At 38.3% G+C, this 19,836-nt stretch overlaps 1 protein-coding gene across 5 annotated transcripts in view; it reads right to left on the bottom strand.

Annotated features, from left to right (window-relative positions):
• Nucleotides 1-19,200: 19,200 nt before the first annotated feature.
• The window catches only part of Cpq (carboxypeptidase Q), a 435,354-nt gene continuing 434,718 nt past the window's right edge, over nucleotides 19,201-19,836 (bottom strand). For 3 of the 5 annotated variants that reach the window (XM_076911241.1, XM_076911245.1, XM_076911242.1), the window contains one exon: nucleotides 19,455-19,617. In XM_076911241.1, coding sequence (XP_076767356.1) covers nucleotides 19,602-19,617 — 16 coding nt within the window. In that variant the 3' untranslated portion in view covers nucleotides 19,455-19,601. Of the gene's footprint in view, nucleotides 19,618-19,836 lie in introns of all 5 variants that reach the window. The other 2 variants (XM_076911244.1, XM_076911247.1) reach the window with 2 other exon arrangements.

Here is a 19,836-nt window from a genome sequence, read left to right as displayed (position 1 = left end):
GGGAGGGGTAGGAAAGGAAAGAAGGCTTTACAGGTGGAGGAAGCTAGCTGCAGCTGTGGGGTCTAACTAAGTTATTCTCATAAAGCCTTTCCATTACCAGGGGTTCTAGAAACATCTATCTAGCAGGATGTTGTCTAAATCTAGAGACCAGGAGGAAGGGTTACTAAGGTGGGTTGCTATGAGGCCTTGTTTGAAGTTCTGAGAACTGACAAGTGAATCATGGCAGGTAAGCTGAAAGAAGAATAGTAGATAGGAAAGCCAAGAGTGAGTGTTTGCCAAGAGTAAGGCCTTGCAATGGCTTCCCACAATAGACTGATTAGTTGTTGGCTGTTTTATAACAGTCCTTTGATATAAGATTATTAATATAGATTTATATTTCTTTAAATAGTGTCTTCATGACTCTCTGAGTGTGCAAGGAGCGGTTGCTGGTGCTTCTGTCCTGATTTTACAAGAACTCTGAAAAAATTGGCTTTAAAAACAAAAGAGGGGGAACTGTACCCCCAGAAGGAGTCTCCCAGAAATACTCTCCATAATTCCTTGTTCACTTTTAATTTTCTAAAGCTGAATGCTCATGGCAAATCTGCTGCTGACTGCCTCTGGCATCGCTGAGACCAATAAAAACTCTGCCAAAGCTATGTGGAAGGACCCTCTTACCCTTAAATGGAATGGCCTGGGCCCAGTTCTCATATGGGGCTGAGGATTGATATACCTGTTTGATACCACAGAAGGCACAGCTAAATGGCTGCCAAAAAGATTAATGAAATAAATAGATACCCCCATAAAGACAGGACCAATTATAAATAAGATGAATAACAATTGACATCTAGGGAAGAGAAATCTCTGAGATTTCTCTTTTTCTTTTTTCTTTCCAGGTAAAAATGAATTACTCGTAGTGTCTGCTGTTAGAAGTTCTAATCCTGATGCTGGCCTCTGCACTTATACTACTCAGACCTTTGATGGGCCTTGACAAGGACATCAAACAGCTAGAGAGTGACATCACTAATGTGAAGAAATCCCTCATTTCGCTGTCTGAAGTGATCTCCAAAAATTCAAAGGACTTTATTGCAAAGGACTTTATTGGACTTGATTTATACTTTTACAATAGAAAAGACTGTGTACAGCTCTTGACTGTGTACAGCCCTTAAAGAAGAATGTTGCTTTTACATAGACAAGACAGGGATGGTTAAAGAGAGCATGACAAAGGTCAGAGAAGGCCTTGAGAAAAGACAGAGAGAGACAGAGAGAGAGAGATAGAGAGAGAGAGAGAGAGAGAGAGAGAGAGAAATGAGAGCTGGTACAAGAATTGGTTTTTAACCTTTCCGTGATTGTCAACCCTACTTCTTTCCATCTTGGGACCATTAATTGGGTTATTTTTTCTTATTTCTTTTAGTCCCTGGGCCTTAAATAGGCTGACTAATTTTGTGAAAAAAACAAATAGATAATTTGGTAGCATAATCTATTCAGATACATTGTCATAAGTTAGCTATGGAGGACCATGAGACTCAAGATGAGGCTGTTACTCTATTCAGGGTGTTCCCAAAACTCATCTCTGCCCAACCTAAATGAGTGGACTTCTGCCCCTAGACCAAACAGAAAGGGGCCACCCAGAACTCCCTCTGACTGACAATCTGAATTCTTGCTTTGGCTGCGAGGCTAAACACTGCAAGGGAATATAGATAAAAATTAAAAATATCTTTCTGGGTTCCCTGAGGGACAAGCCTGACTGCATAGGGGTTGATGTCAAAAGTATCTTCTCTCCAGGAAAAAGACATCAGGATGGGTGTGGCCCTCATGCCTCACTGGACAACGACAGGAGGACCAGAGCCATTACAAGGTCCCCTTTAATTACTGGAGGTCAGGCCTCTAGCCTCACCTTCACAAGATTAGAATTGCCACGGCCCTTCTATGCTTGGAGAAGGGAGATGTCAGGGGCAGCCACTGAAGGCCTAAAATCAGCCATAGGCCTAAAATTAGCAATAGGCCTGACATACATGCCTGCTAACACAAAGTCTTGGGGCTCTGTGGAAAAAACACTGAAATAGATGGCTATAAGCTATTGTAAACAGGAAGCTTTGGTGGAAATTTACCAGCCTGAGTAGTCATAGACCTTGTAGATAGGTAGCCTTGGTGGATAGTACCAACTTAGATAAGGACAAGTGAATCATAGGCAGAGTCATAATGACCTGTCCCCTAAACCTCCACCCAGCCAATACCCTCTTCTGGAAGATATCTGTACTCCCCCTGAACACCTATGCTCCTGTGTCATCCCCTTCCCCACATCCTGCCTTTTTGCATTTATAACCCCTGTGTGAAAAAGTAAAAATTACGATTTGATAAAGAAAAAGAAAAAAGAAATAAAGTAACTAATACTTAAAAAAAAAAGATGCCAGTGGTACCTAAAGAGGTCTACAGAGTCAACACAATCTGTATTAAAAATAACAACAGGTTCTTTAAATTTTATATAAAGTTTTAAAAAACTAATAGTCAAACAGTCCCAAAAAGAACAAAAGTGGATGCTTATTTCAAATCTAATTTATTTAAAACTTTTTGATTGATTGATTTATTTTTTATTTTTTATATGTGTATGGTTGTTTGCCTGCATATATGTCTGTGTGTAATATGCCTGGTGCCTGAGGATGTCAGTAGAGGTTGGATCACCTGGAACTGGAGTTACAGATGGTTGTGAGATACCATGTGGGTGCTGAGAAATTGCACCCAGGTCCTATGTAAGTACAGCCAGTGTTCTTAACTGCTGAACCATCTCCCTACTGCCCAGATCTTATTTTAAACTTATAGTAATAAGAACAATAGATTCTGGGCATTAAAAACAGAAATATTGACAAATGAGAAACCCCCAGATAAAGCCATGCATATATAATCAAACAATTTTTGACAATTGAGGAAAATAAAATCTTTTAAAATATATAGTGTTGGGAGACGTGCATATATCCATGAAAAATAATGAAGTCATACCGTCACATGGTTGGAAACACACTTGAACCATGTATAAGAATTAATGATTTAGATCAAATATGTAAATAGAACAACAAAAACTCTTAGAGGATGACTCTAAATCAAGCTTTATGAGACAGGAGTGGATAAAGATTTCTTGGAATGATAACAAAGGTACAAGAAACAAAAGGCAACAGTAAATTAGTCCACATCAGAATAGACCTACCTGCCTCAGAAAAACAATCAGCAGACTAAGAAGGCAAAACAGAATGGTAAAAAATGTTCACAAATCAAATCTTTGGTGCAAGGTTGATATATAGAGTATGTAATAAGTACAACCCAACAATCTGAGTTTTAGAAAATGGGCAAAGGACTTTCTATGGCATTTCTTCAAAGAAGATACACAAATGTACAATATGCACATAAAGAGATGGTCACTTGTCACTAGTAATTGTAGTGGTTTTCAGTTGGTTGTAACCCCTTTGGGGTTGTATATCAGAATATCCTGTGATCAGATATTTACATGATAATCCATAACAGTAGCAAAAATTAGTTATGAAGTAAAACCAAAATAACTTTATGCTTGGGTGTCACCACAACATGAGGAATCCTATTAAAAGGTTGAAGCTTTAGGAAGGTTGAGAATAAACCTTCAGGTATCAGGGAAATGAGAATAAAAACCACAGTAAAATATCATCTCCCATTCATTAGAATATCTGCTGTGGAAGAGAAAAACAACAGGGATAGGATAGATGGCCCTAAGTAAAATACTCATAGAGGCACCACTCACTGCACACCAGCATGCATCTATAACCCAGCACGTAGGAAACAGGTATGTGGAGACAGGATGATTGCTGATGCTGGTTGGCCCATCTGCCTTGCTAAATATGTGTTTCAGGTTCAGTTAAAGATACTGTCTCAAAAAATAAGATGGAGATCAATTGAAAAAGACACCCAGGGTTTACCTCTGGCTTCCACCTATGCATATACACATGTACAGTCATATTTAAATGCACATGTACCCACACAAGCATAGTTATATCAAACAGACAATAAAAAGTGTTGGCTATATAGTACTGAAGCATCTATACTTTGGTCTTCATTCTCCTTAAGTTTTAAATGATCTGTGGATTATACCATGGGTATTCTGAGTTGTTGGGTTAATATTCACTTATCAGTGAGTGCATACCATGTGTGTTCTTTTATGTCTGGGTTACCTCACTCAGGATGATATTTTCTACTTCTATCCATTTGCCTAAGAATTTCATGAAGTCATTGTCTTTAATAGCTGAGTAGTACTCCATTGTGTAAATGTACCACATTTTCTGTATCCATTCTTCTATTGAGGGACATCTGGGTTCTTTCCAGCTTCTGGCTATTATAAATAAGGCTGCTATGAACATAGTGGGCATGTGTCCTTGTTATATGTTAGAGGATATTTTGGGTATATGCCCAGGAGTGGTATAGCTGGGTCCTCAGATAGAACTATTTCCAATTTTCTGAGGAGCTGCCAGATTGATTTCCAAAGTGGTTTTACCAGCTTGCAATGGAGGAATGTTCCTCTTTCTCTACATCCTTGCCAGCATCTGCTGCCACCTGCGTCTTTGATCTTAGCCATTCTGACTCCTGTGAGGTGGAATCTCAGGGTCATTTTGATTTGCATTTCCCTGATGACTAGGGATACTAGAAATTTGTTTAAATGCTTCTCAGCCATTTGAGATTCCTCAGTTGAGAATTCTTTGATTAGCTCTGTACCCCATTTTTAATTGGGTTGTTTGATTCTCTAAAGTCTAACTTTTTGAGTTCTTTGTGTATATTAGATATTAGCTCTCTATCAGATGTAGGGTTGGTAAAGATATTTTCCCAATCTGTGAATTTCTATTCTGTCCTATTAACAGTGTCCTTTGCCTCACAGAAGCTTCTCAATTTTATGAGGTCCCATTTGTCAATTGTTGATCTTAGAGCATGAGCCATTGGTGTTTTGCTGAGGAAATTTTTTCCTTTGCCAATGTGTTCAAGATTCTTTCCCACTTTCTCTTCTATTAGATTTAGTGTATGTGATTTTATGTGGAGGTCATTGATCCAGTGGGACTTGAGCTCTGTACAAGAAGATAAGAATGGATCAATTTGCATCTTTTATTTGCAGACCACCAGTTGAACCAGCACCATTTGTTGAAAATGCTGTCTTTTTCCACTGGATAGTTTGGCTTCATTATCAAAGATCAAGTGACCATAGGTGTAAGCTTATTTCTGGGTCTTCAATTCTATTCCATTGATATACCTGCCTGTCTCTGTACCAATACTGTGTGTGTGTGTGTTTTATCACTATTGCTCTGTAGTACACCTTGAGGACAGAGATGGTGATTCCCCCTAGAAGTTCTTTTATTTTTGAAAATGGTTTTCACTATTCTGTTTTTTTATTCCAGATGAATTTGAGAATTGCTATTCCTATCTCTATGCAGAATTGAGTTGGAATATTGATGAGGATTGCATTGAATCTGTAGATTGCTTTGGAGCTTAAGAAGAAGGAAGACCAAAATGTAGATGCCTCAATCTATGCCTACATAGAATGGGGAACTAAATAATCAGGTAGAGGGAGTGAGGGACCTGGGAGGGACAGTGGAGGAGGAGGGAAAAAAGGTAAAAGGGGAGGTAGGTTCATGTATTAAAAGGGACAGGTGTGCCGCGCCGACCAGCCTGACCAGCAGGGAAGAAAGACTAGCACACCAGTTCCTTCCAGCAACAGTTTTACTCAGGAATTGCCTTTCAGTTACAAGATCAAGGGGTGTGCCCCCGTGCCTCCCGTGAGTGCAGTTTAAGTAGCCTCCAGTGGACTGCACATCAGCCCATACTACGTTTTGCTCCACCATAGGTTCACACTCATGACGAGAGATCAGGCTACCAGCAAGTGCAACCTCCTCACCAAATAAGGACTTTTTCCCCCAAGAGGGCTAAGGCAGTAGGCACCATCTTTAGGGCGCAGCAGAAGCTTTCCACAGACAGGAGAGATGTACAGAGGGCCAGGAAATTGAATAGAAACATGTAGCAGTGGAACTGGGCGTGGTCACTAGAAAGTTCCAGATTCCAGGGAAACAAGAGGTTCCCAGGACTCAACGGCAATGATTTTAGCTGAAATACCCAATAAATGGAAGATACAACCTGTATAAACTTGTAGATAGGCACAGCCCATAGTTGAGAGATGGGACCGTCCACAAAGCATCTCAAAATTGTTAACCCAGAAATGTTCCTGTTTGAAGGTAAGACAGGGGCAAAAATGGAACAGAGACTAAAGGAAAGGCCATCCAGAGACCACCCCACCTAGGGAACCATCTGATTTGCAGACACCCCCCCCCCCACTACTGCTGATGCCGAGAAGCACTTGCTGACAGGAGCCTGGTATGGCTGTTCCCTGAGAGGTTCTACCAGTACCTGACCAATACAGATGCAGATACTCACAGCCAACCATTGGACTGAGCCTGGGTACCCCACTGGAAGAGCTAGGGGAAGGACTGAAGGAGCTGAAGGGCATTGCATCCTCATAAGAAGAATAGTATTTACTAACTGGACCATCCAGAGCTGCCAGAGACTAAACCACCAACCAATGAATGTACATGGAGGGAGCCATGGCTCCAGATACATATGTAACAAAGGAGGGCCTTATCGGACATCATTGGGAGAGGAGTCCCTTGGTCCTGTGTAGGCTTGATGCCCCAGTGTAAGGGGGATCCTAGAACAGTGAAGGAGGAGTGGGTGAGTGGGTGGAGGAGCACCCTTATAGAGGTAAAGGGGAGGGAGGAAAGGAAGAATGGGGTGGAGGGTTTGTTGAGGTAACTGGGAAGGGGGATAGCATTTAAAATGTAAACAAATAAAATGATTAATTAAAAAATAAAAGAAGGTTGTTCATATACTCTCATGGTTCAATGAAATATTAATAAATGTGTTAGACACATAAAAGTACCCCCCAAATCACAAGAGTTGGCTAGGTTGAATATAGAAATTAAAGTTCTTGTATATAGTGAGAATGTAAAATGGCACAGCCACTATGAAAAACAGGGTGCTGCAGAGAAGGAGATCGAGGTCAGAGGACAGGCTACAGCATGGACAAGCTACACTTACATCTTGCTCTTACACATCTAATCTGAGATTTTAATGTCAGTGTATCCAATCTAAACAATGTGCTTTATTACTAACTAACATGCAGTCATCCCCAATCTCTAAAATCATAGCACATTTTAAAAATAACTGGGTATAATGAAAATGTTAAAATAGAATCATCATATGATTCATTAATCCTATTTCTGGGTTATATTTATGCCTAGGAGTTGAAAGCAATCTCAAAAGGATACTTGAATAGCCATGGTTACTGCAGAACTATTTTCACTGGCCAAAAGGTACCTATCAACTGAAGAATGGATGTGACATATGTATACAGAATGTACAATTTTGTCTTTAAAAGAAAAAAAACTCTAACATATGCCATCTGTAGATGCATTAGACTTTTCAATGCTGTGACAAAATGCCTAATTGAACAGCTTGGGGAGTACAAGAATATTTTGGTCCATGGCTTCAGTTTGGGGTTGCCTCATTTCCTGTGTTTGGATGCAACCTCATTATGGTAGGAGCATGATGGTGGACACGGTTCTTCCTATTCTGGTAATTAGAAAGCAGAGAGATCAAATAGAGTGAGCGGCAAGATAGTATTAAGAGGCCATTCCAGTTACCTACCTCCTCCAGTTAGATCTCGGCTCCTAAAGCATTTTGTGTCTCTCAAAACGTTTCTACTGTTGAGGGACTAAGACATGCATGAAGCTTTTGGGGAGACCCTTTATATATAAATGATAGGAATGAATGAGTCTTGAGAATATTATGAAATAAGTCAGGTACTATGTAATTCCATCTATAATGACATAATTAGAAGCAGTCAGCTTCACAGGGAACAAAAGGGATGGTTGGTGGAGGTTGTAGGGAGTGGTATGGAGATTCATTTCAACAGGAAAGGTGTTTAGGAGACAGAAATGGTGCTGACTGAACAACAGTTCATTCCACTAAAACTGTACAGTTAAAAATGGCTAAGATGGTAGATAGATTTTATGTGTATTTTACTTTTACTTAAATCAAAGTGATTTATAATTAGCTTGGTCAATTACAATTAAGTGACATAATTAATTATAATTAATATAAAAATTTAAAATAAAGACTTAAGTAAAGCAAACATTTCCCATTTAAATTTTAAAACTTTTGTTAAGAAATTAGGTTTCTGAAATAAAGCTGTTTGTATTTCTAGTATGACATGCCAACTATCTAGTAATATAAGTAATGAAAATCGTATTTCAGGAATATTATATTGAGGCTAATACTCAAATGTATAAGGAATACAAATTATTTAATATTATAAATATTAAATTATGCAAAATACTACATTATGCAGCTGCTGCAAATATTGTGCCAATTCATGAATACCTCCAGAGGCTGAAGGGACATGAAGAGCATAAGGAAAATAAAAGATGCTCAGTGTAGCTGGGAAACAATAGTTCTGTAGACAAAGATCTATGGCTTTCGTGCTCTCTGAAAGGAAAGCTTTGGTAAGGTAATGGGCCTGTCTTCTCTTCTTGAGTACAGAGCTTCCAGCTCTGAAGCACTGTCAGCACCATACACACAGAATTCCTGCCATCTTGCTTCAAAGACATTACCTGGAGTCACCTTTTTCTTTATTTGCTTTTTTGACCCTAAATGGTGTTAGCCTAGAAGAGGACAATTAACCAGAAATAACACTGTAACAACTTTTGGTGAAAAATGGAAGTACCCAGGAAATCTACAGTATGTACGAGTGTGAATGTCCGTGTGTGTGTGTGTGTGTGTGTGTGTGTGTGTGTGTGTGTGTGTGTGTGTGTGTGTGTGTAATATGTCTGAGGGACCACAATGGGGCATCTCAAAACTCAGTGAAGATGTGGTAGTGTTCAAATGCCACTTTCTATTCCTTATGGTAAGAATGAAATAGTAAATTGCATTCATATTTTTTGAGTAAAGACTAGGAAGGCCATCAGCTACAAAATCTATTTTTATAAGAGTACTATTTGGATTTAATTTTCTAGATTGCAATCATATTTTATGTATTTATTTAATCATATTTTATTTATTTATCATTTTATTTATTTATTTATTTTTCTGTAACCTCGAAGAAGTTATTTATGAGATGTATACTCAGGTTTTCCAATTTCTCAAATGGGTATTAATATCAGATCTGCCTCATTGTACTGGGTAAGGATTAACTAAAATTGCTAGTCATTTCTTTGCATAATTGATTCAAAGTGGGTATCAGAAATGCTTTGTATGGTAAGAGAGAGGCTCAGAGACAACTTTAGCTTGGGAAATCTTTGGGATATACTAACTGGTACTTTGAATTAAGGAAAACTAATTAGATCAAAGTTCAACTTCATTTTGAAGGTCTAAAACTTAGCTAAATGTTCTTTAAATATGGATAATATGACAAGGCTTTCTTAAAGACATCATACTTGCAGATAATCTTGCAATTACTTTAATATATCTGGAATAACCACCATAATAGTAATAATTAATAACCCTAACATCCAGGAGAATGGTTTTATCCAAGGTAGGTAGTCAACTGATTGGAAGACTTGATTTAATGAGAGCTGAGATCTTCCATCCTGTTTTATGTAGAAACTTCATTAACCTTTGCCTCCTAGCCTTGCTTTGGTTAATTGTGAAGCATTTCAGGGAGAGGGGAAAATAAAAACAAAGTTTAAAGATAATTTCTTTTTGCTCCTAAAACAGTGTTGGGGTTTCTAGTTTAACAGAGACTTGAAAAGTAAGCACACATTAATTTCTATACCACAAACATTCTTCACTTCAAGTGGCAATTAGTGATAACATTTCAGTCTCAAGTTGTGATGAGATTTTTATGCTAATCATCACACAGCTGTAGATTAATTATTTGAGCACAGCTTGAGAATATGTATACATCATAAAACATATATATATATATATATATATATATCAAGATGTTTGATATTTACTCAGTAAATATCATCTCAAATAGGATCTCAAATTATCAAGAAAGGAACACCCTAAGCAAACAGGGCTGTGCAGTAACATGATGTACAGAGGAGATAAAGTAGAGTTTTAAAACATTGTTGGTGTCATTAATTTGGGAGAAAGGTAGAATACTCTGCAGAACTTCAAATCCTTCACTAATGCATTGGAACCTTAAAAATCCGTATCAGTTTTTTTGTTTTCATTTTTTATTGGTTATTTTATTTATTTACATTTCAAATGTTATCACCCTTCCCAGTTTCCTATCCTCCTTTCCCTACTCTCCCTCCCACCAACCCATTCCTGCCTCAGCACCCTAGCATTCCCCTAGGCTGGGTCATTGAGCTACCACCGGACTGAGAGACTCCCCTCCCTGTGATTCCTAATAAGGCAATCCTCTGCTACATATCCAGCTGTTGCCATAGGTTCCCCCACCCGCCCCCACCGTGTGTAACCTTTGGTTGGTAGTTTAGTCTCCGGGAGCTTTGCAGATGGAGGGGGGTCTGGTTGGTTGATATTGTTGTTCTTCCTCTGGGGTTGCAAATCCCTTCAGCTTCATTAGTCCTTGCCCTAACTCCTTCAATGGGGTCCCCATGCTCAGTTCAATGTTTGGATGCATGCATCCACATCTGTATTAGGCTCTGAGTTGATTTTATAACCAGTCACTTTGCTGAAGTTGTTTATCAGGTTTAAGAGTTCTCTGGTGGAAGTTTTGGGGTCATTTAAGTATACTATCACATCACCTGCAAATAGTAATATTTTGACTTCTTCCTTTCCTATTTGTATACCTTTGACTTCTTTTTGCTGTCTAATTGCTTTAGCTAGGACTTCCAGTACTATATTGAATAGGTAGGGAGAGAGTGGGCAGCTTTGTCTAGTCCTGGATTTTAGTAAGATTGCTTAAAGTTTCTCTCCATTTAGTTTGATGTTGGCTACTGATTTGCTGTATATTGCTTTAACTATGTTTAGGTATAGGCCTTGGATTCCTGTTCTTTCCAAGACTTTTACCATGAAGGGATGTTGAATTTTGTCAAATGCTTTCTCAGCATCTAATGAGATGATCTTGTGGGTTTTTTTCTTTGAGTTTGTTTATATAGTGGATTACATTGATGGATTTTCATATATTGAACCATCCCTGCATTCCTGGGATAAAGCCTACTTGATCATGATGGATGATTGTTTTGATGTGTTCTTGGATTCTGTTTGTGAGAATTTTATTGAATATTTTTGCATCGATATTCATAAGAGAGATTGGTCTGAAGTTCTCTTTCTTTGCTGGGTCTTTGTTTGGTTTAGGTATGAGTGTGATTGTGGCTTCATAGAACGAGTTAGGTAGTGTTCCTTCTGTTTCTATTTTGTGGAATAGTTTGAAGAAAATTGGTATTAGGTCTTTCTGGAAGGTCTGATAGAATTTTGCACTAAAACCATCTGGTCCTGGGCTTTTTTTTTGGTGGGGAGACTTTTAATGACTGCTGCTATTTCTTTAGGGGTTATGGAACTGTTTAGATGGTTTATCTGCTCCTGATTTAACTTTGATGTCTGGAATTTGTCTAGGAAATTGTCCAATCACCCAGATTTTCCAGTTTTGTTGAGTATAAGCTTCTGTAGTAGGATCTGATGATTTTCTGAATTTCCTCAGTTTCTGTTGTTATGCCTCTCTTTTCAGTTCTAATGTTATTAATTTGGATACTGTCTCTGTGCCTTTTGGTTAGTCTGGCTAAGGGTTTATCAATCTTGTTGATTTTCTCAAAGAACCAGCTCCTGGTTTTGTTGCTACTTTGTATAGTTCTTTTTGTTTCTACTTGGTTGAAACAATTTCAGCCCTGAGTTTGATTATTTCCTGCCTTCTACTCCTCTTGGGGGTATTTGCTTCTTTTTGTTCTAGAGCTTTCAGGTGTGTTATCAAGTTGTTAGTGTAGGGTCTCTCCAGTTTCTTTTTGTAGACAGAGCTTTGATTTTTCCCATAAGTTTGGGTATGGCAAGCCTTCATTTTCATTAAATTCTAAAAAGTCTTTAACTTCTTTCTTTCTTTCTTTCTTTCTTTCTTTCTTTCTTTCTTTCTTTCTTTCTTTCTTTCTTTCTTTCTTTCTTATTTGACCAACTCATCATTGAGTAGAGTGTTGTTCAGTTTCCAGGTGTATGTGCGCTTTCCATCGTTTTTGTTATTATTGAAAACCAGCCTTAGTCTGTGGTGATCTGATAGGATGTAAGGGATTATTTAATCTTTTTGTATCTGTTGAGGCCTGCCTTATTACTAATTATATCGCCTATTTTGGAGAAGGTACCATGAGGTGCTGAGAAAAGGGTATATTCTTTTGTTTTAGGATGACATGTTCTATAGATATCTGTTAAAGCCATTTGGTTCATAACTTCTGTTAATTCCACTGTGTCTCTGTTTAGTTTCTGTTGCCATGATCTGTCCATTGCTGACAGTGGAGTTTTGAAATCCCCCACTATTATTGTGTGAGGAGCAATGTATGATTTGAGTTTCAGTAAAGATGCTTTTATGAATGTGGGTGCCCTTGCATTTGGGGCATAGATGTTCAGAATTGAGTGTTCATCTTGGTAGATTTTTCCTTTGGTGAGTATGAAGTGTCCTTCCTTATCTTTTTTGATAACTTTTGGTTGAAAGTCCATTTTATTCGAAATTAGAATGGCTACTCCAGCTGTTTCTTAGGACCATTTGCTTGGAAAATTGTTTTCCAGCCCTTTACTCTGAGGTAGTGTTTGTCTTTGCCACTGAGGTGTGTTTTCTGTATACAGCAAAATGCTGGGTCCTGTTTATGCATCCAGTCTGTTAGTCTACATCTTTTTATTGGGGAATTGAGTCCATTGATATTAAGAGCTATTAAGGAAAAGTGATTGTTCCTTCCTGTTATTTTAGTTATTAAAGGTGTAATTATGTTTGGGTAGCTATGTTCTTTTGGGTTTATTGGAAGATTACTTTTTTGCCTTTTCTACGTTGTAGTTTCTCTCCTTGTGTTGGAGTTTTCCATCTATTATCCTTTGTAGTGCTGGATTTGTGGGAAGATATTGTGTAAATTTGGTTTTGTCATGGAATATTTTGGTTTCTCCATCTATAGTGATTTAGAGTTTTGCTAGGTATAGTAGTCTGGGCTGGCATTTGTGTTCTTTTAGGGTCTGTATGGTATCACTCCAGGATCTTCTGGCTTTTATAGTCTCTGGTGAGAAGTCTGGTGTAATTCTGATAGGTCTTCCTTTGTATGTTACTTGACCTTTTTCCCTTACTGCTTTTAGTATTTTTTTCTTTGTTTTTGAACTTGATGTTTTGATTATTATATGACTGGAGGAATTTCTATTCTGGTCTAGTTTATTTGGAGTTCTGTAGGCTTCTTGTATGTTCATGGGCATCTCTTTCTTTAGGTTAGGAAAGTTTTCCTCTATAATTTTGTTGAAGATATTTACTGGCCCTTTAAGTTGGGAGTCTTCACTTTCAACTATACCTATTATCCTTAGGTTTGGCCTTCTCATTGTGTCCTGGATTTCCTGGATGTTTTGGGTTAGGAGCTTTTTGCATTTTGTATTTTCTTTGACAGTTGTGTCAATGTTTTCCATAGTATCTTCTTCACATGAGATTCTTTCTTTTATCTCTTGTATTCTGTTGGTGAGGCTTGCATTTATGACTCCTGATTTCTTTCCTAGGTTTTCTATCTCCAGTGTAGTCTCCCTTAGAGATTTCTTTATTGTTTCTACTTCCATTTTTAGATTCTGGACAGTTTTGTTTAATTCCTTCACCTGTTTGGTTGTGTTTTCTTGTAATTTGTTAAGGAATTTTTGTGTTTCCTCTTTAAGGGCTTCTACCTGTGTACCTGTGTTCTCCTGTATTTCTTTAAGGGAGTTACTTATGTCCTTCTTAAAGTCCTTTGTCATATTCCTGAGATGGGATTTTAGATCTGAATCTTGCTTTTCAGGTGTGTTGCGGGTATCCAAGGCTTGGTGTGGTGGAAGAACTTGGTTCTGATGTTGTTAAATAGTATTGGTTTCTGTTGTTTATGGTCTTGTGCTTGCCTCTTGTCATCTGGTTATCTCTAGTGCTAATTGCCCTTGATGTCTGACTGGTTCCTGTCCATCCTGTTAGCCTGACTGTGTCAGAGCACCTGGGAGTCTGGTTTTCTCTATGTGTGGCAGGGGTGGGTGGGTAGTCAGAGCTGTGGGTCTGCTCCAGGCACCGGTGCAAGCTGGAAGGAATTTGTGCCTCTGGCTGGGTGAGGGTTCCTGCTTACCTGTTTCCTGTAGGGGACACAGTTATGCTGGTATTGGGACAGACATTGTTGCCTCAATTGCAGTCTTGAGTGTGTCAGGGCTCCAGTGATCCTGGGTGTGTCAAACTTTCTGGGAGTGGAGTTTCCTCTGTGATCCACTGATCCTGAATGTATCAGAGCACCTGGGAGTCAAGCTTCCCTATCTAGATTAATTTTGTTTGTTTAAAAAATACAGAAACATTATTATAACAATGTTTTTGTCTGAATCCCACTTGTGGGAATATGGGGACGCTTCACGGCATTTGACTATGGTTTGCCTTGTGCTCTAGCTGGGACATGATTTTTGTCAGCTTCAGATAGTTTCTACCAGCTGTGAGATTGTGTGACATTTGGAATTGGAATTCTAGGAACTTTTCAGAAGGTATGCAAATGCTAGGGCTCAAAGAGTTGGAAAGCTGTTGGTGAGTTTTTGGTTGCTGGTTGGTTGTTGTTGGTTGTTGTTAGTCATGGTTTGTTAAGTGTCTTGTGCAAAGAAGAAAGAAGAAGAAAAAAATAGATATCCTGAGTATGAAGATCAAACTTTCCCCAAAGTACTCAATACCCCCTAATCTGGAGAAAGTAGTCTAATGATAACATTGCCTTATTCCTTTCTATTCATTTTTCTTCCCTATCTAGTGAGTTGAAAGGGTATTGTAAGGGTGGGAAAAGGGTCGAAGATAAAAGAACCTATAGAGTAGCTAATACTGGCTAAAAACTGGTATCATTATGAAGATCTTGTTTAGCCAACTATATTGTTTAGATTTCATAAATGCAGCTTACCTGTCATGTATAGATGACACTAGTTCACAGCAATAATCTATCTTAATAATGTCAAGGGCAATATCAGCAACCAACCTGATTTACCTCAAATCTGCTCATTTCTTTGCTAAATAGCATTCACCCTTTTTATATTATATAATGTTTAATTGGGTTTCTCAGTCTGCACTCAATGTACTCATGCAAATGAATCAGAAAAGCAGCTTAACCCTAAAATCTCATTGAAGCAGCTAAATGGCAGGCTGCCACTCACATGACAGGCCCTCTCCCGAGTACATGAAGAGCTCGTTTTATATCAATTTAAGGAAAAATTAAAGAATTTCACTTTAAACTTCCTATTCCTATGGCTACCCAATGGTGCATGCTGGGCTCTAAGGCTGTCTCCTTGATCTTAGCAGTTAGCATGTATAGGCATACCATTGTGAGAAGAATATCATGAAGATCCTTTTCTTCATACCTCTGAGTAGTGATACTGACAGACATTTTCCATTCTTCTCACCAGTCTGTACTCATTCAAACTATCCAGTCCAACTCTTCTAGATTCTTCTAGTCAGGTAAGTATTGAGTGAGGAAAAGAGGAGTCAGAAGGAGAAAAGGTACTAGGAGTACAGGAGGAATCTTTCTCATGAGAAAGAAGGCTCCAGGAGGTACAGGACTTAGAAGGGAAATATGAAAATAAACACAGCAAGAGCAGGAGGCCTGTAGCCTTGTCTGCATCTGCATCTGCATCTGGAAACCCATCAGGCCTATATTGTCTGAGCATGGGCCTTTTGCACCCGAGGTCTGCAGTCACAGCTTTAGTGGTTGGTCTCTCAGGCCAGAAAGAGCACAGGAACACTGTCTCCTCACCTCGGGGACATTCTAGGCTTTCAGGGAAAGTCTCACACCCTAGGCTTTCAGGGAAAGTCTGATAACGGTAAACTGGCTCAGATTTTACTCTGAAAACATTCCATTTTGTTTTATTTTTGAAAAGTATTTTTAGAATGCACAAGATTTTAAAGTGGAAAACCACGTCTCTGCACCTGGCAGACACTGTCCCACTGTTCCCTGGCTTGGTTGATTTGGGGATGTTAAATGCACATCGGACTGTTGCCCTCTCTAATGAGTCATCCTTATTCGAAGATCTTCCCTTTGTCTTTTGTGGTCAGTAATTTCTTTCATATTTTTATATACACTTTCTTAAATTTGTTGGTATTGTTCTGCATATCAATATATTCCAATCAATATTTGTTTTTTTTTTCAGTTTTTCTTTAGGTAAATGTTTTTTCATATTTTTTGATGGGGTCCCTGCAAGACAGACACTATAAGCATCGTTTACATTGTCAACATCTTATTTATGTGTTCTTTCTTTTCTGTGATACATTTTTATGAGTGCCCTATAATCATTTTAATTCATAAATTCTTTTAGTAGTTTCTTAATTTGTTGATTGCACTTACTATAGTTCATATTTCTAGAATTTCTCTTTGACTCTTTTTAAAAATACATTTAAAAAATATATTTGCTTTTAACTTTTAAACTTTCACATCTTTAAACACAATAGGCCTAAAGGTGTGAAAACTGAAAATCAATGACTAGAGGATGCTGTCGATTAATCCTGTCATCTCTTTGGCTTGTTCTTGCTCAGAATATCATAGCTCCTGTGAGTTCTCAGTTTTATAACTTTACAGTAGGCTTTTCCTTCAGCACCTGCATAGCTGTGACAAGCTCCTCCAGATTTCCTAGAGTTCTCCTAAGGTCACCATCGTTTTGAAGTGTTGTTTTTCAGGGTCTTAGTGGCAATGGGATTCCTTAGTATTGCTAATAGAGCAGCTACCAGATTTGCTTATATAGTCTGCTGATTACTGAATATCTGTAAAACACCGTATTTAAAATGTTTACATTCTTCATAATTTCTACAGAGATGTTCTTGGTAGGTATTTCTTTGCATGCATATCATTATTGTATCTATTTTTTAAAGCAAACTCATTTATGTTTTTAAGAAATTATTTATAAAAAGTATTTTCATCAAATGTTATATTGATAAGAATAAGAAATAAAAATTCAATAGGAAGTTTTAGGGTAGAAGACTCTGAGAATAACTAGTTTTTTTCTTGGCAAAAGGTCAGAACTGCCGTTGCCCTTCCCCCGCCCCTGCCCCTGCCTTTGCCCCTGCCTTTGCCCCTGCCTTTGCCCCTGCCCCTGCCCCTGCCCCTGCCCCTGCCCCTGCCCCTGCCCCTGCCCCTGCCCCTGCCCCTGCCCCTGCCCCTGCCCCTGCCCCTGCCCCTGCCCCTGCCCCTGCCCCTGCCCCTGCCCCTGCCCCTGCCCCTGCCCCTGCCCCTGCCCCTGCCCCTGCCCCTGCCCCTGCCCACAGTTCTATCCTTGCTGAAGGCCAGAGCTGCCAGGAATGTTTAAGCTAAAATGTCTATGGTTCTTCTGTGGCTGGAGGCCACCTATAGCAGCAGGCAAGCTTGCATTCTTGTTATATCTTTTCCACAAATAAGTACCTTTTTTGTGGAATTTGTAGTGGAAGATGTGTTGAAACTGTGAAGAGATAATTGAATACCTTTTGGTTGGGTCAAATGGATTAACCAGTTCATCTCCTTCCCCTTGCCCATCCTGCTTTCTGTGATAACTCAGTCCTAGACTTTTTGTTTAATGGCATCCTGCTTTCAGGGTCTCTGCAGCTGTCCAGAGATCTGCTTCTGCTCTCTGAAAGGCCCTATGGATCTATAACAAACTCTTTTCTACACTCAGTATCCCATTGCCCATGACTCTTGTTTGAACTCATAGAAAACACACTCAGAGGCCACTAACTCCATGGAAATTTAGTATGACTATGAACATACAGCGCCCTAACTCTGGATTTGAAGTCCACCTAAGACAAGAGAAAAAGCCTGCTCTGAACTCAAAGACACTGTATTTCTTCCTATTGATTTAAAATCTTCAGGGTCAGTGTAGGGATCTGCTACGTCACCAGCAAAGAAACCTTCTCTTCTGCCCTCCAATACTTTTAATCCTTTATGACCACTAATAAGATGGATGTTCTATTTTCTCCTTCTGACAATTCAATTACATTACAGTCTCTTAGACCTTTTGAGATTATGTCATAGTTCTTACATGATCCATTCTGATATTTTGTTTGTCATTATTATGTTACTATTTCAGTTTAGATAATTTTACTGACCTATGTTCAAATTCATTGATTCTTTCCCTGGCCTTGTTCAGTCTCAGTCTGCTGTTGAGCAACGACCTTAAAAAATAAAATAAAATAAAATAAAATAAAATAAAATAAAATAAAATAATAAAATACCCCCAATCCTCCTGACATTGTATTTTTAAAATAATTTAATTTTACTATTTTATAATTTCTATTATATCCTCTTGGTATAATTTACTTCTGTTCTTGTGTGAACTCCATATTTACATTAAATTCTCAACATATTAACATATCTATGATTAGTAGGTTAAAGTCTCTTGTTTTATCTCCTGACAATAAGTTTTTTGCCCTTTTGTGTTTGATGAGTTTTTGGTGTGTTGTTGTTGTTTGTTTTGTTTTACTTTTTACTTTTTTGCTTTTGTGACAAGGTCTTTTGATGAAGCCCAGGCTGGCCTTGAACTCTTGCTAATCCTATCTCAGACTCTCATTTGTTGGAATTACAGGTGTGCAACATTATACCCTGCTGTGTTGTGTAATTCTTGTCATTATTTGAATATTGGACATTCTATAATGAAGCATTGTATAATGTAGCATTGTCTACAGAGTGGGTAAGAATTTTTTTCTTTAATCTGGGGAATTTTGTGAATATTATTTGGTTTATCTGTATTTCAACCTCTGAAAAGTAGCTGTAAAACATGCCTCTGAGAAACTGAAACATATAAAACACACATGTTAAATGGCAATGTCATTTATTTAGTGATAGCTCCCTATACCCATTTTTAAAAGATCTGAAAGTATATATATAGTGTTGATCTTTGTTTTATAAATATAAACTTGTTTTTACCAATTTGAAAAGTCCATAAAATATGTTATAAAAATGTACAAACTAGATGTTCAAATCTCTTCACATATCCACTTAAAATATTAAGATTACATAATTTTCTCCTCTTTCCATATTATAAACCACAAATAGGTCTTATTACATTTAATTTCATGTTTATAAATTAATGAGGAAAATCAGAAGCTTTTCAGATATTTATTGTTTATTTTTAAGCTGGAAAAAATAATTTCAAGCTGGTGCAGTGGGGATCATTACTTATTCTAGAAACAGGTAAGAAAATATCAAGGAAAGATGTATAACAGAAGGTATAAAGAAAACTGTGCCCTGTGGATTAAGTATATAATACTGTTTCGTGAAGATGGGTGTTGTGAAGATTTAGAGTGGGAACTCCCGGTTACGGTTACAGAGAACAAGGTCCTTCCTTCTTGTTCTCCTTAGGACCTGGGCAGCATTTCTTCCATGTCTGCAACAACATAAGCAACAACAGCCCAAACAGCAGCAGCAACGTTCATCTGCTTCGGATCCATGGCAGTCATGGTGTCTCCATGGGAATGATGGAAAAAGAAGTATTTGTACAAGTCATCACGCAGACTGGCTCCTGTGGAGAAGAGGGAAAATTCTGAGTGTGCTATTTGACAAGCATGCCTGAATAGCTGTTCAGAAACCACTGGTGCCCTCCCACATTCTTTAACCTGCTCTCTCTACTAATTGAAGTGGCAAAGAAGGAAGAAATACCTATGCCATATTACCATGACCAGTAAGATTTATATGTCAGGCTGTGGGAGAGGTTTAGGAATGTCTTAACCTTGATGACAAA

This window comes from Arvicanthis niloticus, chromosome 13 (genome assembly GCF_011762505.2).
Source record: "Arvicanthis niloticus isolate mArvNil1 chromosome 13, mArvNil1.pat.X, whole genome shotgun sequence".
NCBI classification, from domain to species: Eukaryota; Metazoa; Chordata; class Mammalia; order Rodentia; family Muridae; genus Arvicanthis; species Arvicanthis niloticus.
This window is presented reverse-complemented; position numbering and strand designations above follow the sequence as displayed.